General features: G+C 44.8%; 1 protein-coding gene across 8 annotated transcripts in view; it reads right to left on the minus strand.

Moving 5' to 3' along the window:
* dpp6a (dipeptidyl-peptidase 6a) overlaps positions 1-25,462 on the minus strand; it is a 144,110-nt gene that overhangs the window by 78,582 nt on the left and 40,066 nt on the right. For 2 of the 8 annotated variants that reach the window (XR_002839710.2, XM_023823619.2), the window contains exon 1: positions 20,536-21,423. The exons of 5 other annotated variants lie outside the window; for them this stretch is intronic. Coding sequence is in view for 2 of the 3 variants with exons in the window: in XM_023823619.2 (XP_023679387.1) it covers positions 20,536-20,727 (192 nt within the window). In the remaining variant the exon portion in view is untranslated. Of the gene's footprint in view, positions 1-3,545; positions 3,640-20,535; positions 21,424-25,462 lie in introns of those variants that run through there. One more of the 8 variants, XM_072713211.1, reaches the window with a different exon arrangement.

Below are 25,462 nucleotides of genomic sequence, written 5' to 3' on the forward strand. Positions count from 1 at the left end.
TATATAATACAGTAAAATTGCTGAAATGACAAATAGGGACATCAGTGTGGCATTTAGGACTAAGCATTAAGCTTATGTGTCTTTCCTTTTACTAGATACAGTGGTGCCGGGGAAATCACGTTCTTTATTAACATTCCTTTTAGCCCTTGTATTGTTGTTGTTATTAATGTTAATGGTTGCATTTCCCTATTGTTGTACGTGTGTCTTGTGTATACTCGGTCCAATCCTCGTGTGTATTTAGCGTATGTAAATCTTCCACTGTGTGTGCATCTTGCAGTTTGGCGTCTGACAACCTTGTGTTTCCCATTTGTGTATTTGGGTTCAGTGCTCGTTGGGTGCCTGTTGTGGTCCTTCTATTTACAATTGCACGCGGGGCATGCTGGGACGCCCCGCTGGTGCTACACTACCATAAAAAAAAGGAATCTGGTCGAGGATTCTGTTCATCGACCAAATTTTGTATGTGAACCAATGCATTTATTTCACTAAATTTTTCGTTGTGAACCAAATTGTTCGTAGGTCACAGCGTTAACCGCAGGCACCTCTATAGTTTACTTATCTCGGTTTAGTTCCAGGAAGGCACTTCCCTCAAAGATGACCCTTGCACATGTGTGTCTATGTGTGTGTATTACATTTAAATTATTTTGTCTCATACATATGGTTAAGGTTTTACGTTGTTATTACAACTTAGTCATGAAGTAAAATGTTGTCAACAAATACTTATTGTCAAAATTTTCGTTGACAAAACGAAAACGACAAAACGACACTGCTGCTGAGTAGCTTAAACGTGCAGCCATCCACTGAAATGGCAGACTTATTGTCAAAATTTTCGTTGACAAAACGAAAACGACAAAACGACACTGCTGCTGAGTAGCTTAAACGTGCAGCCATCCACTGAAATGGCAGGCAGCCTTTCTGGGGACTTCTGGGACATTCAAGGGGAAGCAAGAAAGATGGAAGATTGAAGCAGAGATCTGCCTAAAGCACACATCAGCAGTGCAGCTGCAGGGGGAGGGCTCTTACAAGGCCCATGAGGTCATGGGAAAATGGGGTGTTCAAACTGAGAAGATTTGGCCCTCTAGGGCGTGACGTGTGGCATTAGCACATTAGCGTGCAGCCGGTAGCAAACCATCAACTCTCCCTGTCCTCAGGAGATTTGCTAGGAGGTTGCTGACTCAGTGAGAGATAACGCACGAGTGACCCGGAACCGGGAGACGCGTGTCCAGGAGGGGTGTGTACGGCGATAAGGCCGTAATGGATGTATGCCCAAGGGGCTGATAATGCGTAAAGACGCCGTGCTGACTGTTGACCTTGTTTTTTTATTATTTCCCTCCCCCATTATTGATGCTGCCGATAAATAACTTATCGTGTCCTTGATGTCTTTCCCAGGCATCTGCGATGGGCACCTCGTCCGAGCATCCCTGTAGGATCAGCTCAAACATGCTCCGTGTTGGCAGATGGATTTAGCCTCGTATCTCAGTGATGGAAACGGAGTTTTCAAAGCTGGCGTCTGACCATGCCGAACCCGGCCCGGGAGGCACAGGAGCAGAGCAGGGGGCAGTACAGATAGGTGCCACACACAATCACTGTTCAAGGACAATTTAGAGTGATTGACACACAATGTAGCATTTTTTGCCACAGCACCCCCACTGAGGGAGTGCGTCAGTTCCACCCAGCCTCAAACACAGGCCGTTTACAGGCCTCATTCTTAGTACAGCTCACAGATGAATCTGCCTCTTAGCTTTCCGGCCCTTAATCTATGCCCTGACTGTGACATAGAGAGGACCCAAGCAGCCATTGTGTTTATGGATGTTAGGAATGCTGTCCTTGACAGTTCAGACGCTGGGGCATGGCTAAAATACAAAGGGATTCCCAGGATAGCTGATCCGTGGCATCCACAAGAAGTAGTTCTTCTGTCTCTGATGGCATTTCAGGACAGGACCCTGCTACTGAAAGATAAGAAGCCTGCTGATGCCCCCTATACACTACCTCCATGGATGCAAAGTTAGGTGGAAGTTGAAAACGAGGTGACCGTGAGATCTATTTGAGTCCCTCCTCATGACTGAACCTGATAGGATACTACTGGAGCCTCTCAAGACTGGATACATCAACACATGCGTTCGATAGTAATGCTGACAGAAAGTCATCATGGTGGGCAGGGGACCAAGGGGAGGCAGTAAGAGAGAATGCTGAAGCAAGGTCATTATCAACATAAAAAAGAACACAAACCCATTTGGTTTAGGTTTGACTAAAGTACACCCAGTAGAACTGAAATTCTAATAATAAGACACAGATAAACAGAAGCTACATGCAGATCAGAGCTGTGGACACAGCTTAGGGATCAGCAGTTGTTCCGTGTGTGTGCTGCACGCCCACCGGGCTGCTCCTAATGGATAGGGGACCGGTAAACAAAGAGACCTGGCCCTCAGAGAGTCTTTTCCCCATCCCAATAAGATGGATGCCCTACGTGTGAGAAGAATGCGTGAGGTGTAATGATGGAGTCAGGGGTCACCCCATCTCTAGGTCCATCGCCGTCTCAGCAGCACATTGGAACATGAACACCCAACTAATCCTACATCATATCCCACATCTAACCCCACAACTAATACCACATCTAATCCTGTGTCTAATCCCATGACTAATCCCATGTTTAATTCTACAACTAATCCTTTGTCCAGGGGGTCTGATGCAAAGGAGTTTTAGGGAAGCCCCACAACTTCCTTAGGCAAGATAAACTGTCATGGGGGGGGACAAAACAGATGAATGGTGGAGGGGGAAACAGGAATAACATGTAAAGTATCAGAGAGGTAATGAAGTATGAAACATATGCTTCATTAATTGCAGAGAGTGCGAATGAAAAAAGACCAGTGGGTTCCTGGGAGGGGACATCCACTATTTCGGAGGACCAAATGTGTTCAAATGCATCATTTGACATTCTGCTGTGCCTGACTGGAAATATCTGCATTTATGAGCTCCATCCCAACAGGTACAGGGGGTGTGCCTATCTTGGTCTATACAGTCTCTGTGCCACCAGAGTACCATATTTTAAACCCACAGGACCATTCAGGACCCCCAGGCCCATCCAGAACAACACATCAGTCCATTCCAACGATGGGTCACCCCTCTTGAAAATCAGAAATCAGAAAGAGAAAGTGGAAAGAGAAACTACTATTTGATTTCAATTTATTGAATTATAACATATATGTGCAAGGTATTTTGTAGGAAATTTAATGGATAAACGAAGTTGAGCGCATGTAACATGTCAGTCCCAAGTTAATTCTAAAGTAAAATTCCAAACTCGAGCAAGCCAGGGAGCGATAAGCTGTCCCCCCCCGCTGCCATATCTTGATCAGTACAATCTGCCGGCTTGACAAGGAGCATAAAGTTGCAAGGATACACGCGCATTACAGTCCGCACCATTGCATAACGTCACGGTAAAATCAGCACCACCGCATGCCTCCCGGCATAGAAATGTGGTCCAAATCCTACCAAGAGCCCAAGGTCAGGGTAGACACGGCAAGAGCGAGAATGAGACATGCCAGACTCACCCTCCATATCCTCCTAGCTGACTTACGGACGGTCATCCCCTGCTTGGGCTGGTCGTGGTACATCGGAGAGCGCCGGGGCAGAGGAGAGCCACGGATGGGGCGCACCCCGGCTATTTAACCGCTGCAGCTAATGACTACTCAGCATCTCACAGCTCAGCACAACAGCACTCCAGGAGAAGGGAAGATGTAATCCTCACAGGGGGACGGTAATGGAAGGCTTGTTCTGGTTTATGTGGAGGGGGTTGAGGGAAGTCTTCTAGGGAGGAGATGGAGTCCCCACCCTGGCAGAAGCCTCCGAGGACCAGTAAAAATCCTGTAATCGCGGCAGAATTTATTATTGGGGAAAGGTTTCAGACAGCCTAGACATGACATGGAGACGCTGTTCTTAAACCTAATCCGATATGCGACAGTATACCTGATCTGCAGTTCTATATGAGCCTTAAACAGAAAGCTGTACCTATCAGGTGAGTAATGTAATTCTTGTACCTACCCTGAATGTCATGCCAAACTAATCTAGGTGGGGGTCGTGCTGCCTTGCTTATCAACCCATTAGCCCCTCCATCTGGATTTAATGACCCCCCCCCCTCCACCCCCAAACAAAATCACACACCCAGACACGAGGCCGCATGCTCTGCAATAAATCCAGTGATAATCACTTCTCCCCCATGTCAGATCATTAGGGCAGAGAGAATATTTGTGCTGTGCGCTTTTCGGGGAAGGTGTGCATGATGGACAATGACCCCAGCCGCTCCAAAATTTATTTTACTGATAAATATTTCACTGTCCTACAGCCCAAGAGCTGATGCGGTTCTTTGTAACTGAAACACACAGATGAGCAGCTGGCCTCCCACGACTTAAATCTGTAACTATTCCATTCCATTCTTCAACCACTCTGTGACCTGATGAAACTGACTTCCCACAGACTTCCCCGTCAGACCCTGGGACATGCTGGTAAAGGCCGTCCTCACATGAGTCCGACAGAAACCCACTTCTCACTTGCTCCTCTCGTCAGCACCTGTCCCTGAGACGACAAGCACGGTCCCAGACAGCCATAACATCAAATAAATAAAGTCTCAGACTCCGCCAAACAGAGAGAGGTTTGTGGTTCGCCCGTCAACCATTTCCCACAGGTAAAAAAAAAATCTCTGTTGTGACACATGCCTTTACAGTCCCTGAGTGTGAGTGTGATTCTGGGAGCGCGGTGTATGACCCCTCCAATGTTAATGTTGCTGCAATACTTCAGTTAATAGCACTATAATACTTAATAAAGCGATGAGGAGCCCACCATACGGTTATGAGGCTGCTGCCCTGTGAGAAGGAATTTGTGTTTAGTCACATGTTCAGAAGGCAGCATGTCAGTGGATGGCACACGGCGAGAGAAGGTTATCGGGTTAAGTCCCTGGAGAAGTTCTACTTCACTCTTCTAAACATTTTAATCGGCTCTGTGTGAAAGTGCTTGCTAATCAGTGCAGCTATCCCTTAATATTTTTATGTAGGAAAGCCAACCGTTAGTACATCCGCACTGTCACCCAGCCGCCGCTCCACGTTCCCCTTCTCTCAGAGTTTGTTATTTCTTTTGAAAAATGCAAATTAGGAGGCATTTCAATGCTGCTCCCTGGGGTACAGGAGGCAAATATGCAGTTTTGTTCTTCAGGAAGCCAGTTGGAGAAGCACTTGAATTTTTAACAGGGAAATACCATTAAAACAAGAGCTGAGGCCGATCCGTCAAAACTGCACACCTGAACCGAAGGCATGAGAACCAGTCACCCAGCTCTTCCCAGCCTACAGAAGTCAGGCGCAGACCCCGGGCTGGTATGCAGCCAAAACCATCCGACTGGGGTTTTTACCACACTTACAGTAGTAACAGACCTGAAACTGTAACTAGCATTACTTCAGCAAATATGCATTTTAAATCATGTACATGGTCTATTTCATAGTTATAGATACGTAAAGGACGAAAAGAATTTTCAAAACGAAAATCCTGACTCTGTAGAAAAGACAGGCCTGTAGACTGAATACAGGCTGAAACATCACTTATGGTCCAAAGCTGGATAATAATGGGAATGGCAGACAGTGCTATTCCCATCTACATTCATTATATTCAAGGGGCAATGAAAACACTCCACGCTCAATGTCATCAGAAATCATAGCTTGATATTTAGCCCTGCTCGCACAAAAACAACAGCCTTCCATCATCGCCCAGGAGAAGCCTCTCACTGGCATGAGGCAGAGAAACATAATTCATCGCCAGCCCAGCCGTGTTCATTAACCTTCCCGCTCAATCAGATTGTAGGAAGCAGGCTGCACGAGGGGAGTTACTAATGGAAAAAACACAGGTGCCCACACACATGCACTCACACAGTGCATTTTAGGGTAAATATTCATTGCCTTGAATTATTGTCTTTGAACAAAGAGAACAATGGGGGTGGGAGGGTGTCTGATCTGCATATACACTAATGCCAAAATCAAAATAATAACCTTGGCAGAGGATGGGGGGGGGGTGGGGGCGATGCTGCGCCACTAATTAATAAACATACTTTCTGTATGCTAACGGCAGTCTGTGGGCCATTTGCCTTCCCCTGCAGCCACGAGCAGAGCTGCTAACAAACAGCATCAGACAGAGAGGAACAGCGAGGGCATCAGAAACCCCGCCCTGGAGTGCGGCTTCTTTCCTTACCCCCTGAACCTTAAAGAACCAAGATTCAGTCGTGTCCTTTTTCAATTTGGGCCCGACGCCTGAGTGACCACATACCCCACCCCACCTTCCACCAAGAGAGGGGGTGATATATTACACGGTGTCTCTCAATTTCGAGTGCAAATAGAGGGATTCTGCAGAGTGGGCAGATGTTCCACGAGAGAAGGTCCGGAGCATGCCCCCCCATCCCCCCAGCTCTAGATGCCTCTCTGAGTGCTGAGAATCACTGGGCATGTAGTAATGTTCTGCTTCATCAGTGCAGCACCGCTTTTTGGGGCAGGGGTTGAAAGGGGGGCTCGGGGAGAGAACCGAAAAACAGTACTGTGCTTCCTAAACCCAAAACCGCAAGCGAAACCTGCACCTCTGCTGACTGATGGGCCGGAACCGCTTGACGATACGGAACAGAAATTCAACCAGGCAGGCGTCACGGCAACTGGGATTTCTCACTCCATTAACAGAGAGGTGAACAAAAGTTCATAGTGCACTTCGATAAGAATCAACTTGAGAGCGCCAAGCTTTTAAAAACCCCTCACTGGACCAAAGACGCAGTAAAAATGAACCACCAAGTTTCAGTTGTGCACAGTGTATGGCTATGCTCACATTCCTGCTATCCGCTGCAGCCACTCAGCTCTCCGGCTCCCCGGATCAAACGAAGCGTGGAAGAGCATTTTACCGGCACATAAATTGAATTTGCGGCCCTGCGTCAAGCCGTCTGTATACGTGTTTACATGGAGCCCTGGTACAGCCAAACGTCAGACAGACCACGTCACACACCCCAGTCTGGCAAAGCACACCGCAAAGAAAAAATCAAATACAGTCGACATGCTGTACACAGGCAGGATTTACAAAGTCAGAAAAATTCATTTAAACACTCTGCAGAATCCAAAAAAAAAAGAATTTAACAGATTTTTTTTTCCAAGGACGAATAATCTTTTTAACTGCTTCTTCAAAACCACCTAGAAGCTGGATCTAAAAGCCATTAGAAACTTCCAGCTTTTTCCGAACCCCACAGCCAGTGCCTTAATGTAAGGGCTCTATAATTGCATATTTGTGCTTGTAATTTGCCAACTTATACGAAGCGCAGACAATGAGCACCAGAGAACAGAGATCCTGAGAGCGATAATTACGGGGACGATAAAGGGAGCGACTGATTCAAGCATGACTAACGGCAAGGCGATACAGCGTGGGATAATTAAGATACGTCTTCTGATTAGCTAAATCGTCGCCTTGCCTGCGCTTGTTGATTGTGAGATTGGTTGCATTCATGAAAGTCTGCCTCACTTGGGGAAATGCAAAAATAAAATAACTCTGAAATCTGTAGAAAATTACCGAACAAATTGGAGCTTCGGATAGATTCAAATCTTCAAAAGAATAACCGAAAAGCATCATTTTCTGAGTTCAGGGCCTTAAATTGTTCCCCCAAAACAGGTTTTTTGCTGTCTCCCATATCTTAGTTCCAGAATACAAAACACTGTTCTTAAATGCCGTCTGTCAACAGGCAAGTTTTGTCCTCAACACAATTGATAACCAAAGCAGAGTAAGGCATCGTGCTGTCAGGATGACAAATACACCAGCATGTGGAAGCTGCCTGCTATCGGACCTGGATAACAGGCTGCTCTGATGTTGATTGATTAAGTCTGCCTTTGCCTGTAGTTTAAGTATGGCACACCGGCCTTGCATCAGCCTTCAGAAGGTGCTGGAGTGGGTTACTCTGATAGGAGGCTCTGACCACCCCCCACCTGATCTGAAGGCAGGGGCTTGGAGAGGAGTGAGACAGGACTCCGCAAACAGAAACACAGGTTAGATTAAATCTGGACATTTCACAAGCTAAAGACTAGCTGAAGGTTAAGCAGAGTGTAGCATCACTACACAGCCAGCAACTTCCCTGCCTGTCCGTCTGCCAAACCATCAAAAACATCTGTGCCACTCCTTTAAATCGGGTCTCAGATTCTTCCCTTTTCTCAGGACCAATCAACTGCATGCGTAATTAATTTTATCTTAATAGGGCAGCACGACACTCATAGGACATGAAGCTTAACCATCTGAACTGAGAGTGTATGGTTTCCCAGAATTCCCAGCCATGAGCCCCTGCGACACATAGCTGAAAAATTTACAGAAATGTCAAACTCCCACAGAGTCACAGTTTATGGACTCCAGCTCAAAACTCCACTATTTTTTGGCAGAATTTCATTTCTCTTAACAAATGTATCAAGTTCCAGAAATGTGAAAGATTAGAATACTAGCCTCGACTTCACGGTGCATTTACATCATCGGTGTTTCCAGTCTACTAGTGTGACTGGTGCATGCGGCGTTGCGTCTCTGAAAGTCCAGGCATGGACTGATCATGACTGACCAAGCGTACAAGGGCTCCTTACAGGATAGCAAAACCAGGGAAACAAAGCTGCCAGGTCCCTTTGGTTTTTGTTCTGAAAATCTCCTTCCTTTTCTGTGGACTAAATTGCAAGGGGTCTGATCTTCCTTTGACAGCATTTTGGCTGAGAACAAGCCTGTGCTGTGATCAGGATGGTTCTCCTCTCAGGCATAACAGACCCCACCTCACAAACCTGTTCACAAGCTGTGGGTGAAAAGAACAAAATCGGAAAATCAGGAACCGTTGGCTGTCGTCATGGTGTTTGAGGCTCTGGGGTGCATTCCCCAAAAGCAAAGCAACTTACATAGTTGGAACCATGCAACTGAATAGGTCCAAGTATGCAAGCTGGTAACAGGAGCACAGCTTCAGGGGTGATGCTTGTAAATTCACAGTCCTTCTGAACAGATTCTGGCCTCATTCTCTGACTGAGATGGTCACCAGCTGAGCCCCAAAGCTGGTGCGTGGTGAGTTTTGGGCCAGTTGTGGACCATGCCCCCTGTTTAATGAACCAGCCAGGCTGTGGTCAGAAGACTTCCGACAACATGAAGCCCATCCCCAGATGGGAAGAAAGTCAACTGTAGGGCATGATCACACACACACCACAGGACAAACCAGGCAAGCGTACTCCTCAGGGACAACGTGGGGTCAGATTCAACCCTACAATCCTCAGATTTGATCTCTCTGAGGTCCTCATTAATGGTGTGAGTTACAGGAACTCTCCCAGTTCTGTCCTTCCAGCCTAGCGTTGAGCTGTGGGGTTTGTTACCATGACTCTCCCAACGCCCCCCCCCCCAACCCCACGAGGACCATCATGGGTTTCAGGGCACTTTACCACCCTGTAACCAGGTACTGTGAACAAAGTGGGCTGAAGGGGTAGGAATCTCAACACTCCCAGCCAATAGAGGAAGGGATTTGTGAGGGTATAGAATTCGGAGAGAAAGCAGAGGCTGACTATGCTTCAATCAGATTCTGTGCAAGATTCAGGGCAAGCAATACAACTTACAGGCATGTGATAGTAGTTGGGGAAGGGGGGCAGCTGAGTTACCCATGTCCAAGAAAAACAGGACTGTACTGAAAGAAAACTCTGGTAAAATAGGATAAGTGATAGAAGATCAGGTTTCCTACAGCGTGTATGATGATTTATTTATGATTAGACTCTTTGTAGTGAAGGACATGTGTAGGGGGCAGATCCGCACAAATCAATTCTTTTCTGACAACGGCATCAGTAAGATTTAATGTCCTCTATCCTCTATTAGCAGTGGGCTCAGGAAGGGCAGCGGGGTTAGTGCAGAGCCAGAGCTGTCAGCTCCACGGGACGGGAAATTACACCAGCGTGAAATTGCACCTATGGTCAGTGGGGAAAAAGCAGAGTTTAGTCCCTTGAAGTTCTTCCATTGACCGGGATGTCCATGACCTGGGACAACGACAATGCAAGACAAATCTTTCCGCAAAGATGGCACAGGAAGCGTAGATCTCATAAGGTTGGTTTTAATATCTCTGTATCACAATCACCATTTAGCACTTTCCCGTTCACAGCTCTGCATAAAGGCACTGCCGTCTCCCGCTTGCGGAAAACTGTGTGAATCCTGCCCTCTGTTGATGAACTGTGGTAAGTGCTCTGTAGATAACGCCGCTTCGTATCTCTGCACGGAGCCAGGTTTCAGCAGCCATTCGCCATCTTCTCTGAAAGCCGCTTCGTTTAAATGAATAACAGATGAAAAGCAGAAGAGCGCCACCTTAAGTCAGAGCGGATTCCAGCATCACCTGCTGTTCTTTGACTTTCACATGCATGACCTCTATTATTCACAATCCTCCACTCAACAGGAAACACACACACACACACACACACACACACAGTGTTTCCCCTAGATTTACAGCATTTGGGGGGGGGCAGACGGACACCGACAGGATTCATGGTGTTCATGTGTTTGTTTTATGTTTTAATGACAGCAGTCAATATAACTAAACATCAGAACATTTCTTTTTATGACAATTATCCCCAAATTATTAAACGTGCAAAATATCTTTGAAATAGGTTAATATTTTCAGGTTCTGCAACGCGATCAAAGTTTTCACCTGTCACATATATTTTTGGTAATATAGTGTATCTAACCATTTTGACTGTCATGCTTAATACTTTTCATTTTGGTGGCACTGAGGAACAGTTTTACATTGCGTTATGATATGGATGATACGTAGCGTGGATCTGCGCATTGATGTGACAGGTGATTAATCGCAATGCACATAGAGCCGCAGAGCGATGTAATGTATGTGTATGGCTGATACCCAGTAAAAATCTGCGTTACCTGAACGTTGGTATTTTGTAGTGATTATCATGTTGTGAAAGTGCACAAACACAACAGCGATGAGTATAGAAAATGGATAGTGTATATTGCCCATTGATGTGACAGATGAAAACTGTTAATAACAAGGTCCAGTGAGAACTTTTCAGCACTATTGGAAATTGCTATTAGAAATTTAGATTTTTTTCACCCCACCCTAATATATATGTGTGTGTATATATATATATATATATATATATATATATTTGCAGCTGGTAGTAGAAATTTTATGAGCTCGACCATGGCATGCCATTCAAATTAAATCAATTAATCCATGGAGTGCCCAGCTTGAGGCTTAAGATATATTTTGAGGCAACAGAAGCCATGGAGAGAGAGAAGCATTTACGAGGTCCAAAAGCACTACCTTAATATAAGTGTTTAATTAACAACAAGAGGACACAATCCCCCTGCTAGAATCCTACTCAACATCGGGTACATGTGGCCCAACCCTACCCTGGCCCACCTGCTTGCCAACTCTGAAACATGACTGCCCCTAGTGGCAGAACATGCACACTGCAGGGCAGGCAGCCACAACCTCAGAACAAAACCCTATTATTCACAGACAGATCGTCTGACCTCAAAATGTTACTTTTGCAGAGATCACATCTGTTGCAGGTTCACTACACACTGGGTGAAATATGTTGCTTTTACATTTACTTTACGTTCTTCACAGGTTCTGTAAAGACACTACAACCAGTACATGGTTACATTGAAGGAAACAAGAGAAAGTTTCCCTGTAAAACAGACAAACATCAGCAAATGAAAAGAAATTTAGGAAAACAGACGAGCATGTCGAAATATGAAGGTGACCAAAATACAGCTGCTATATTAGGCTTACATGACACCTTAAAAAAGAAAAGGCCCATCCCTTCGGAGTTCCTGAGGGAAGAGGAGAAGTTCAGCAGAAGTAGGTTACAGTTTCAAGAAAAGAGAACTTAAAAAAAAACACAATCAGCTAGTTTGAACTTCCAACAGCTACTTCAAGACCAGAGTCAGACAAAAGCAGAAACTGAGATATTCATACTGCTTTACCAACCCACGCTACTGTAAAATAACAACAAAACAGGGCAAATTAAAAAAAGCCCAATAGCAATCTAATCATCTCACCCAAGACGGCACGGCCTCAAAGATGAATAGGCATTTTGCCTAACTGGAGAAGAGGAATTGCATCTCACTACACTCTGAACGCTGAAAGCTCATCACTCGAAAACAGCTCAGCAGGCCACATTGGGTATTTTTAACGGTGGGATTATGGATGACAGCAATCCTTTACCACGACACCATCGGCTCATGCCGGGGCAGGGGGACCCCAAACAAGAACTACAACAAAGCAATGAGGGCAGTGCAAAGCCTGACAGAGTGTAAAGGGGGAATTAGGGTTCGAGACCAGCCGAGAGGAGGCTCTGCCCAGAATAAAATGTGAAATGATTGATTGCATGACGGCACCGCTGATGCCGTGGGGAATGCTGGGTAATCCTCCAACAGCCATTTCAGCACCCTGTCATTCTCCCTGACCAGCTTTTAGGGACAAACAAAGCAGTAAATTACACTCCAAAAATACTAATATTTTTCCCCCATCTTGTTTGCTCCATTCTCTATGGTCCTCTTTGCATATTTTGTTTACGTAACTCCCGCAGATCATACTTGAAATTATCAGACGTGCTTGTGTATCCTCATCACTTGTGGCCAACTGAATCTGCCTCTGGAAACCATGGTAACATGGGGGGGGGGGGCACCTCGCCGGAGCGGGCACCGTGGAGAGCAGTAAGTCCAGGGTGCCCATCTGTTACCTTGACCTGATTGGGGCGGCTGACCCAACAATCAGTAAGCCCCCCCCCCCCCCCCCCATGCAAGTGAAAGCTGTGTGATTTCAAACCGGAGCTTACAAACCAATCCAGTCAGAAAGACAGGTCAGCTGCTTTCATCCATGAACCCCTGTTATAAATAAATAAAACCCCAGCTGAAATGGGAGGCGGTGTAATTCTGGACAGTGGATCTTATTTATACCACAGCCGCCTGTTAACCAGCTGCATAATTAAGCATGTTGTTACTTTGTGGACAGTGGACAGTGGACCTCTGGAAGCATACATCACCACAGAAAACAAAGCGGTATGTTATTTGTGGGTAACATTAACACACGTTGGGATGGGGGACCTATGATCCAGATGCTAATAAAAACTTGCGTAAAACCTTCAGGGCTGAAGACAGCAACAGGAGACAGAGAGCAGGGACGGGCCACAACCAACTGCTTGGAGATATAAGGAGATGTGACTTGAAGGGGAGCTCCTGTGTTATCTTCATGTAATGGATTAAGTGCCTAATTGCGGGACAAGAAAACATGCTTCATCACTAGGAGACAGACGCCGTCTGCTTCCCTCAGATATGAAACGTTTTTTTGCAGAAATCGAGCACAGCAGGAGTCAGGAGTGGAAATGGCTCTAGGACACACAGTACCGATGCCCTCTGGTCACCTCACTCGCAGATGGCAGTCATGCCAGGCCTGAAGCAGGAGGCCAGCTCGTCTTGTTCCTCTATGCTGTACATCCGCCTGGCATCACTGTGTATTCATAATCCTTCATTCTGGACAATTTAGGCCAACGGACTGATAGATAGACCGATAGCTAGTCTGGACCTGCAAAGTGATGACTCCATAATTCCAGAAAAATCATTACAAAAAAAAGCCTTTGTTGTGGTTCTGCTTCTGCTTTTCATCTCCTCTGTGGTTTCCATTGCAGCACAGAAGTTAGAATTTATAGTAGCTGGTGGCACATAGATAACCTCTGTAGAACGTTATGGAACTGGACTGGAACTAATTCCATGCTTAATTGAAGGTTCACGCAAAAGGAGCCCTCCATGGCTTGTGGGTCAAAGGAGTCCAGTCCAACTCTCATCCCTGCTCCGCCTCTCCGTGGCTCTGCTGAAGGATTTCACACTCCATCTGTCCCGCTGGACTTGTCTCATGCTTCACATGGACCCGAGTTCACACGCATGCCGCTGAAATGGCTAAAAGCACGTCACAGAATTTGATCATCACTTCGATGCTGTCATAAACAGAAAAGGGAGAGACATTTGCAGGGTTTTGGAATAGAGAGAGCAATGAGGATCTTATCAGAAATGCACCCTCCAGAGTCTGAAAGAATTTGATAGGCAGCTTGCTGAGAACAAGTGAGCTTAATCTGTCCGTATGCGGTGGGCTGCTCAGTGCTCCTGTGCAGTTGGTGTGAGTCTGGCCCTGTTTGCGTGTGTGTGTGTGTGTGTGTGGGTGTGTGGTTCCCATACGTCTCTGGATTTCCTTGCCCCCCCCGCTTAGTTCCCATGATCTAATCACCTCAATGACCACAAACCGCCCTCCGTGTGTCAACACGTGTGTACTGCGATGAGCTGGCATCCTGCCCAGACTGTAACTAACTTTACAACCTGCTGGATCGAGCTTCTTACAGAAACATTACTTGCTTTAAATTCAGTTCATATGTAGTGTGTTCCTTCAGAATGACACACAGATGAGAGCCATATCTCAATCACAGTGCCACCTAGAGCAAATGACCTGGAACTGAACGCCTCTCAGCGGGGGCATCTCCACCAATGGAACCCACTCCTCTGTAAGCAGCAGTAAAAGCCCCGAGCTATTCATCAGCCTCCACCCACCGAACCCGCTCTGTCCTCTCGCCTCTCCACATGGTGGAATTAAACTTAGGTGTTTCCACAGGCGAGGGCGAGCAGAAATTTCACAGCTTCCAGCGTGATAATTGGAAAGCGGTCAGATAATAACGGCTCCGCTAGACTCCTGCTGCCTTCAGCTCCGCCGGCGATTACATATCCCGGCTGCCTTCCGACGACAGTGGGCGTGCCGTGAAGTGGCAAATGCCGTTTTCACCATCGATACACTGGACAAGAAGCCAATTCTAATTGCTGTTGTCCTCTTCTCCCCCTTTAGGCTAAGCAGTTAATCGGCAGGCAGTAAGAGCCGTTCGCTAACTGCCAAAGCTCCCTTTCAAAAGGCGTGTGCATTTTGGTAGCAGTATTAGCACTGGTGTCATGAGAAGTGGTATCATTACCATAACCATAATAAAATATAACATAATATACCGTATAACAACAATTTTATAACAACTTTAATTGACATTTGCATTTTACATTCATTTTAGCCTTTTATATATGGAATCAATAAAGTAACTGATTCTGACACTGTTTTTTTTAATTATTATTATTTGCATAATATTAAGAGGACAAACCGAGTAAGGCTACTTTGTTGACGTCTGGGCTGGGATAGCTGCAACAGTTGCCTAATGGAAAAACTCTGTGGTGCACGAGTCACGTGCAGAGCTGTTAGAGCCCCTCCCCATTTGGGGCAGTGGAGGACATGTAGGCAAGGCGGTATTTGGGTGGAAATCGCCGCACCAATGCAGCATGCTGCTCAGGGATTAAGAGCAAGTCCCGGTTTGAGTAAAAAATAGCCCCCATTAGAACCGTCAACCCAGCAGAATCGCTCTCAGCTGGCCGCGGAAAATAAAAGAACTTTCATTCAAACGCGGTCCATCTGCTTGGCGTACGTGCTGAGCGCATCGCAGCATAACCTGCAATTTCCCCAACATGCTTACCTGGAGACGAACCCCGAGCCCCAAGTCTGACAAGTCAATGTGGAGAGTCTCAGAGATGCAACCAGAGATGCCTGACAGTGTCGGAAATGACAAGTTCAGAAAGATACTGACAGAGTGCGTGGAGATGCTGAGTGGTCTGGTGGGAGACATCTAACCGGCATCTCTCTCAGTGTACCAGCGAATTGAGTGGAAAACAGAACTCACTCTGTCACTTTATTTTTCCACTGTTGGAGCTTCAGCATGGCGTCTGCCAAGAAGGACAGAGCTTTGCAGTGATTGCTTCCAGAAAGTAGAAGCTATTTCGGCTCCCATAACAGCAGATGTTCCCACTTCATAATGTCAACCCTCAGCGGCCTTGGGGAAGCCAGGGTTTTGTTTGTTTGTGATATTCAGAAGCCCAATTAGCTGCCCTACTTTAATGGGGTCACGACCCCCAAATTCCTTGGGAACAAAAAGAATGTCATCCGTCCAAATCTGGGTGAAGAAGCCTTATGACTGCAGATGTAATATATGTGTCATCGTGGAGTGAGTGAATGGGACAGACATCTACATGAATGCTCAAGACACAGCATTTTTTTTTTTTGCACAAGCCATTTTCATAAATCTTAGTAAACAAACATGGATCATTTAACTCATTTAAATACCGATTCCAGATTTTGGAGTATGCTGTCCTTCTTTGAACTTGGAAAATGAATAATTGCTATTTTGAAGTCAAACGATTGAGATTTCATATCAGAATTAATTTTGCTGTGTGGTAAGAGGACAAAAAGACGTCAAACAGCAGGCAAGAGGATTTCAAGTTTCTGGACAAGTTTTTTTAAACAAACCAATATAAAATAATTATAAATACACCTTACATAACGATATAAACAAAACATCGAGGCACTCAAAAAATCATGGTCCCTATTGGTTGTGTTCCAAAAAAAGCATTTCTAAATATGGTTTAAATATACTGACCATGACAAAGTCAAAGCCAACATCATCCACATGGCCATCAAATGTCTTCATCCCTACATTAGTTGTGATGGCTTCACACAGTCTTATAAAATTAGTCATTTTCCCATATTTTTGCAGGGTCAAATATTAAACAGCCCATATTTTCCAGCTGCATTATGGTCATTTGCATATGCATGACTGCCGACACACGGCCAGGCAAAGCACCCCCCCAGTGAACATAATGCATGCTAATGCCATCCAACATGTTCGGTAAAGGCACGGGGTGCATTATCAATGGAGTTTAAAATTACCCCTGCAAAGCCTGGGCAACAGAGCCCACAGATGTACATCAACATCATTAATATGGCCGTAGGTGGTACAGGGGGTGCGAAAAGACAACAGCTTTGAAGACCTCAGGGTAATAAATCTCTATAAAAACAATAAAGTTTGGAATGAAACACGGACCTGGATGGTTCATTTTTCACCTCAGTAAATGCCGCACATCTAATCGCAGGCGTTACCCCATATGTCAAGCCAAATTCACATCTCTTCACTAGCTATTCTGTCAACCTGAAATGCTGAACGAATGCTGGAAAGTCACTGATCAATAACACGGGAATGGCTGGCTTAATCCCAGTCCCATGACATTACCCACAATGCTACAGTGGAGCATATGAATACGGTGGCATGATGGGGTCAAAACTGGCCTGACCGCTGACATTGGTTACCCTTACTTATCTTCTTCAAGCTCCCAATGGTCAGCCATACAGCATTTTATACCAATAATATCCCATCTTAAGAATATTTTACAGGCCAGCGCTCAAGCCACCCTTGAAGAGAAAAGAGTTCTCTCCCATTGGGCAGCTCCCCAAAGCCTCAAAACAGGCATCCAGCAGCCCTCACTACAGACAACACCCACTCGAACTTTCCCGTGCTCGTGCCCACTGTGTGACGAGGGCTCACCAACGAGCCAAGCCACTGTTGTGTAAATATCAATTACGGGTGAACACAATCGCTCATAAAAGACTGGTTCCACTTCAGTTCCTACCTTTCATAGGGCAGCAACAGAGGCTGAATTAGGGGATCAGACTGGATTAAAGACAGAAAAGGAGAGGCGTCATATGAATAGACAAATAGCGGCTTAAAGCATATTGTGTCCAAGGTCATAACTGTATATTTTGCTGATATTAACCCACACAAGTAAAATCCCCATCTATAAGGAGATTTAATAAAGGGGCAGGATCCAGTGGCAAACCTTCACCCTGCTCTGAAAGCAGCCGGGACCTGGGGGAGGAAACCTAATCAAAACGGTTCAGAAATGAAGATGTGCGAATCTCTCCATCCTCAGGGTCGACACCGAGGGAAAGCCAATAACTTCCACATCAGCAGAGAATTAATGGTCAAAGGGTGCTTTTAACCGCTTCAACCTGAAGGCCACTGACGGCTAATTAAGGCTGCTTTTATTGAATTCTACCTATAACACCAAAAGGCGCAAAAAAAGCGTTTACAACAACAAAAAGGCTGAAGATGATAGTACTAGGAAGTGATTTTCAGTTCTGCCTCCCTTGCATCTTACCTTTGTCACAGCCAATCTTCCTCATCACACCAAGTCTAATGTATCTCTCAATGCCCAGGTCACACTAAACACATTCATCTCCAGAACACCGCTACATGAAACAGTCTCTGACACTTTTCTGCAAAACAGAACATTAGTAAGAACTGAACTGATGTTTCCCGGTCTGTCCCTGCTGTGGTTTTGTGCTCTTCAGATGAATCAATCAAGACTGAGTCAATATGTGCCACGGCTGTGATGACAGGTAACATGTCACCCAAAGCAGCTCTGTTCCTCACTTTAATGTTCCTCTAACAATTTATTATTTTGGTGAATGCCCTAAATCAGTGGAAAAACAGAACACAGAGAATTTTCGGCTGGAAGGTGCTAACAGAATCCTGCAACAGGCAGTCTACTGTAAACTATACATAGTATCAGCTAACTGGCAAGGTGCAAAAATATAGGACTGGGCAGGAATGAAGAACTGAGCATGACTGAAGCTGGCATTAAATAAACTCAACCGGAAACACAGGAGGAAGAAACGTGGTCACATCCCAAAAATGCAAAAGAGACTCCACTTTCCTCACGCAAGAGCCCTGAACCCCATATAAGAGCACAGACAACAAAGTCCATAAAACGACCTTCATCTGTCCCCATGGTAATATATTCAGCATAACACACGGACACAGCCTGACTGTTAGAGAAACGCCAACATGCAGAGGTCTCAGTAGTAAAACCTACAGCCCTCATATTGTGCTTGCAGGTAGAGTTGTAACCAGGGGCAATGGATATAAAATGTATTTGATTTTTATTGATGATGAATTACCATAATCATTTTGGCCATAAAGCATTAGTCAGATAGAAAGATGTCAGATAAAAAGGATGTCAGACGGAAGCTTTAAGGCTAATGATTTCCTGCCAGTCGAAATTAAACAATGTGAAGGTGCTCTAACCATTCTCTTTATGCTTAAAAGAGTGTCCATCAGAAGTGCAACTAGTTACCGTGTTTCTCCCTACCTGTGGGACAACACATTGTGGGGACTCACTCATATTCGTCTTAATTTGCCCTTTGTTTGTAGGAGGAGTATTTCAGCACCTTGGACAGAGCCCCATGCTTCATAAACCAGGGATGGGAGAAAATCCTCGTAACTATTAGGGAATATACGCGGCAATTTTAATGATTTACTGGCGCACTCTTAGTGCCGTATTAAATAGTATTTTTAGCGCAGTCTATACCGATTCGGGATTTTATTCGCTGTGTCACATAAAACGGAAGGGGAGCTGAAATCGGGTCAGTACACCGTAAAGCCTTAAAATCTGCGGCGACGGCTAGCATTAAAATCCGGGGAATAAGGACACGACACGTCAGCGTTTAAGGACTAATACTACCACATAAAAAGGCAAGGCAGGCCAGGCCTGTTAAAGAACTGGCGTCATTTATTTATATAAAGAAACGGGAGGCGTTAATAAACCCGCCCACCGATTTATTTCCAACCTGCGGGCTGGAAGTAGTGTGAAAATTCGCTTAAAAGTTGGAACTTACAAGAAAACATATACATTTAAACATACATATTGGACAGTTAATATAAGCTTACTTACATACAGTAAATTACCCGCGGTATTCAGGTGGTCTCAAATGGGAACAATGGAAGAAGCATTTATTCTCAAAGTGGTGGCTCACGTGTTTTGTGGATTAATATTATGTATTTTTCGATATTATGAAAATATGGACGTTTACGGCTGCAAACTTTTAGAAAGGAATAAATTGTTCACAAAAATGTGCCTACGTGTTAGCTATTTTTCACTCAGCGCTGTGCCACCAGTTGAGCTACGTTCTTTCAACATCAGACTCAAGAAAATAAATTAGTGTAGTGTCGGATAAATATGCGAAAGTTAATCAAGACCAATAATTAATAACGTGTACAGGAGTGACAAACGTCGATAAAATCGTAAATGAAACACTTTGCCTAAACTCCTGTAACTTTAATAAAACGGCAAAAAAAAAACATCAGTAGTAGAATGAGTCCAAGATGGAGCGGTGATGTCCACAAATCCCTTCAGAAAATGACTGATTTAATAATACCTGTCGTGGGCTGGATCTGGCACCCATCTCTTTGATTTATCGCCTGTAATTTTTAAAATGACTCGCCAAATCCTAGGAAATACCGAACTGGCAAGGATGGCTGACACATCCGTTTAAGTGACAACGGGGAAAACTGCATTTCTGACGTAGTTCATGAAAACATTTTTAATAATGCGAAAAATGCAATGGCGAAATTTACTACAAAGCTCCCAGATGTACGTATTGTTTGCGGATGCAGGTACATCCTTACATGCAGCGCTGCAAGTAAATACTACACATGCCATGCTCTCAGTAATGTGAACATCACAAGCACAGGCACACGATATCCTCAATGCAAACCACAACACAACTCCACCTGTCTGCAAACACAGGACACCGGGGGTTAGCAAGAGGAGGACATTAATTTGCCTTACATCCTCATCTTCGCGTTCCCCCCGCCGTCGATAGGGGAGCCGGGGGAGATCGCCCTGTGAGGGGCCCGAGTTCGGTCTTGCTCCGTCCTCATCGGCTCGATTTCCGCCAAGCAGATGGCTGGCCTCAGGTGGAGCTGGGAAGGATCTGTTGGTGTTAATCTTCCCGGTAAATCTTTGATAGAGAGCAGCCATGAGTTTACCCCCGAAATGGTAAGCACGCCGAGACAAAAGACCGCCAATTTGTCACACGGCGTTTTTATCGGGACTTCATACCCGCACGTTTCTTTCACTGATCGTAGGAAGGAAATAAAAGAGGTGCCAAAAAGAAGCAACTGGTAATGAAACTGCGATCCCTGGATGATTTAATGCGATCAAAGCGCGTAAATGCTTGAAAAATCGTCTCGAAAATACCATCCGCCGAGTTTGCAGATCAGCGCGCCGGACGATGCAAACCAGCATTAAAAGGGAAGTCAGTATTAGTTGAAGTCTGCTCGACATTCAAAGCACGTTGCTGGTCCTCCGTTTAGAGGGAGGAGGGGGACAGGAATCCGGCTCTCAGCGCGAAGCGATGACAATTTACTTTAAGGATCAAGTGCAAGTTGCGCAGGGAGAGAGACCTGCTGTGGAAGAAAAGAAGAACTGGAATAAGAGTAAGAAGGTAGTTCGATGCAGCTACCGACCAGGACCCGGAACTGACGATGAACGAGGTTAAACATTATGGTTTCACTCCCTCTACACTCAAAGTGACCCGGTGCGAAGCCGGCATCTTCACGCTCTCCTCCACGACTCATCGACCGTCCGGAAAGTGGGCGCATCCCCCTCCCCTGATTCGCACTTTAAATCAATAATAGGAAGCCGATAATCCCGGCGTCGGAGCGCCCCGGGGGTCCGCGGGGTTTCTGTTCCTAGTTCACTTGCTTTTCGTCCTGCTCCAGCGCTGCAGATGCGATTAGGCGGGCGAGGACGCCGCCCTGCGGCCATCGCGCACACAGCGTCCGTGTTTTAAAGTATGGATGAAGAATAATGCTGACGAACAGTGCATAAACTTAAGTAAATATTCACAATAAATAATGCCAACATGCCGCAAACCACACGATTTATATAAGTATATGCAACCACACTAAGAGAAATACCCCGAAGGATAATAACCCTCTAAATCGCCTACTTACATCTTTCGTTACCTTTTTAAATAATTAGTGGGCTGACTACAAAAGTACCTTCTATTAAAGCCTGACCTCACTCAGGCTCAGTAAATAACGTGAATAAATTGCAAAATTCATATTTATCTTTATAAAAATTTGTTATTATGTAGGCCAATAGATTTTGCGAGGGAGAATGTACATCACAGATAACGCGCATGTCTTCATTCATATTGTTACAGCGCGACTGATATCTTCGGTGAGCTGAAGGACGATCACATTATTCGTCTGCACACCCCCTTTACCCTCCCAGCTAACCTGCTGCGATTTTAAACCATTTTTCAAAATCCGCGCATTTTTTATAAGCAATTTAGGCGCTCCCCTGCACCTTCTGGAGAACATGTCCAGTTTCTTAAGTATTGCCCCCCCCCCCTCCCGTCAGTCTGAATTACAGCTTCAAAAATATGACGGTCATTTCAACCAAAACCATAAACACAAATTACAGATGCGCTTAAGACGATAGCATTATTTAAAAAAAATATTCCAATTTAATTGTAGGTTATAAAGAATAGAGCACTGCAGCAAGTCCGAAGAGTGCAGATAAAGAATATCACTGGAAATTAAGCCTGATCAGGGAACAGGATGGCAGGAAGGCAACTGATTATTCAACTTAGCAGCTGTCAGAGCTGCACAGACAGTACAGTATCTTGGAGGAAGAGCAGAGGGGTCACTGAAAGTGCAGGGTAGAGGAACATCATTTACCCGGCATTGTTTGCAAGAGCTTTTTTGTGTCGTGTCACCACACAAAGGCCTTAGCAGCAGAGCTCGCCCCTGACCTGACATGGAATAAACATCTAGATTACTTTACTGCACATATGGTCATATTTTAGCATGGTATATGGTAGCATTCTGCATGCTAAGTATACGTACAACAGAGTGCTGAAGGTTATGTTCATCTGAAATTGTGCACTTACAATGTGACTAAGGACACTGAGTCCACCTAGCTGATAGCTTTGGTCTTTCACTAGGCTTCTACAAAGTTGTAGACAATCTAAAATCACTTCTACATAAATAAGTAAAATTAAAATAATCAGCACAAAAATGAGAACCAAATCGGTAGCAGTCCCCAGCTGTTTCCGATGTGCTATCACAGGCATTTCAAGAACAAGGCCCTCTAAGCCATCAAAAAACAGCAAAAAAACTCATAAGAACATGACCTTCCTGAACAGACATGAGTGATGGAGGAATCAGGCCATTTAAGAAGGAGGAAATGAGATGTGGGAGGGCTTATGGAGCAGAGCAGATTGACTGCTCACCTAAATTATTTTAGTAATGTATGTTCTGATATTTTCCCACGAGAAAGGCACGATGGGAGCCCATTCCAGCCACAGAATGCGTTCAACTCGATCAGGTTTTAAATAACCCTTCTCTCTCACACACACTGTCATGTGACACCCACTTGTCCATAAAATTAACACTGAGCAAAGAGGCTCCCCGAGGCCATCATATGAATAGCCAGTCAGCTGACCTGATTCCCCAGATGTAAACTGTTCACTGACAGACTGGAAACTCCTTGGAAGCTGAAGGGACGGGAAATTTGGATGACCATTTCCATGATGACTCAGACTTCTGATGAACGGGTCAGGCGTAGGCCTCTCACTGATGCTATAGCTGGAAGTTGTAGGTCTGGAGGTTCTGGTTTGGAATATGTGTTGCACAATAAAAACACACATTCCAGCACAAACGAACACCCCACCCCAAACTGACCAATAAAAGTTGAAGAAAAGCTGGAAGCCAATATGCGGGCATGCTGTGTAACACAGGAGGCACTGTGTGGCTCAGTGGGCTTTTACCAGAGCATATGATTAGAAGATGGTTGGTTCAAATCCTGAATGATGTCACTGACGTCAATTTGTGCAAAAGTATAAATGTAACATGGGGTGGATTTTGTTTTTTCCCAATACAAGTGCTAAAACGATACTTTTAAAACTGTGCCAGTGCTTAAATTGTGCCTGATCAGTGCTTAACAAAAAATAAGGTACAAAATGAAGGTCAGTGACACGGCTTTTTTATTTCTAAGGCAAATTTAATTTCAAATTGAATATATTAACTTGACACCTTAAATATATAAATATAAATAAATTTGAGATGGTCCCTCCCATCCATCCATCATTTTCTGAAACCACTTATTCAGAGTCTGGAGCTTATCCTGGACTTGGACCCTGACCTCAACCCCATCAAACAACTCTGGGATAAACTAGAACTGAGATTGCAAGCCAGGCCTTCACGTCCAACATCAGTGCTTGACCTCACAAATGCTCTTCTGGATAAATGAGCAAAGATTCCGATAGATACGCTCCAAAATCTTGTGGAAAATCTTCCCAGAAGAGTGACAGCTGCAAAGTGTGGACCAACTCCATATTGGTGCTTATGGATATGGAATGGGATGTCATAAAAGTTCCTATGGGTGTAATGGCCAGATGTCTCAACGCTTTTGTCCATAGAGTGAATTTCAATCAACAGCCCGGGCATTTAAGTGGCACCGAAGTGAAGAACTGAAATTTGCATTACAATAAGGTCCAATAGCCTACATACAGATCATTTCAGTAGCCAACCCTAATCACAGGTCAGGTACATCTGTGGGAGCAAGCAGCCAATATATTACATCAAGTCAAATAGAAGAGGATTAAATCTGAGAAAGAGGGTCACACATATGCCCATTCTCAGTTTCAGTCATGTGTCAGCATCCATCGAGCTTGACTTGTGGGCCGAAGACTTAAGAAAATCTTACTGAGTCTCTTTGTTTGGCTTTTTTTTTTGCGATGGGAAGATATAATTGATTAAAGGCAACAGAAAATTTATTTATACTTGATTCACCCACTGACAAGCAGATAAGCCGTCCTGGGTGTCGGCACCACGGAGTACCGATATCAAGAGAGGTCAAACCAGAAGATTAAAGGCAACCGCAGGATCAAGGGCACATGAAGGATTGAGCCGGGGGCTTCCGGAGGTTCCTGAGGGGCTCTTCGGGTCCAATGCCTTTTCTTTGAGGTATAACAGGCAGCAAGCATCCCAAGAGTTTGTCTGCTACAAGGTAAAGCTCTCCTCTGAAAACAAGCATTTTATGTTTGTTTTTTTTATACGTACATTTTATGTATGTTTTTCATATATTGATTTCTACCAGGAACTCAGGTATACAGATTCTTTATAACTAAGATCTCTATCTAGTTGATCTGCTCTACATTTATCATTGTTCTACTAAATAGGTAATCAGTATTATTGTTAGTATAATTTGACCTAAAATCTTGGCATAAAATAAAAAGTATCTGAACCACATGAAACTACTTGACTGGAAACAGAAACCTATCGAATGAGACTGCCTCAGTATTCCCCCTTAATGTTCTCACAAAACAATTATCTGGTAATTTTACTTCCCTGTTATGTTGAATACTTTTTAAATCATCCGGAGGAAAGGGAGTCAATTTGTCCAGAGAAATAAACTGTAAACTTGAAATGAACAGCTTGCACATGGAAACCGAAGACACATTATAATGCTAATGACAAGCAGCCAGACACCACTGCATCCTGATTGGTATCGGGCTCACAGGCTGGGTGGGGGAGGGGGTTTAAATCCATCATTTGACACATGGATGTATGTTTTGGCCAAGGTTAACTTATCCCCAGCCTGGAAAGGCACACTAGGTAGGGGTCATTTTTGAAGGTGAGCAACCTCAATAACAAAGACAGGGCTGAAACTCACTCTGCATCCCCCACAGACCAGACACGCA

This window comes from Paramormyrops kingsleyae, chromosome 1 (assembly GCF_048594095.1).
Source record: "Paramormyrops kingsleyae isolate MSU_618 chromosome 1, PKINGS_0.4, whole genome shotgun sequence".
In the NCBI taxonomy this organism is placed as follows: Eukaryota; Metazoa; Chordata; class Actinopteri; order Osteoglossiformes; family Mormyridae; genus Paramormyrops; species Paramormyrops kingsleyae.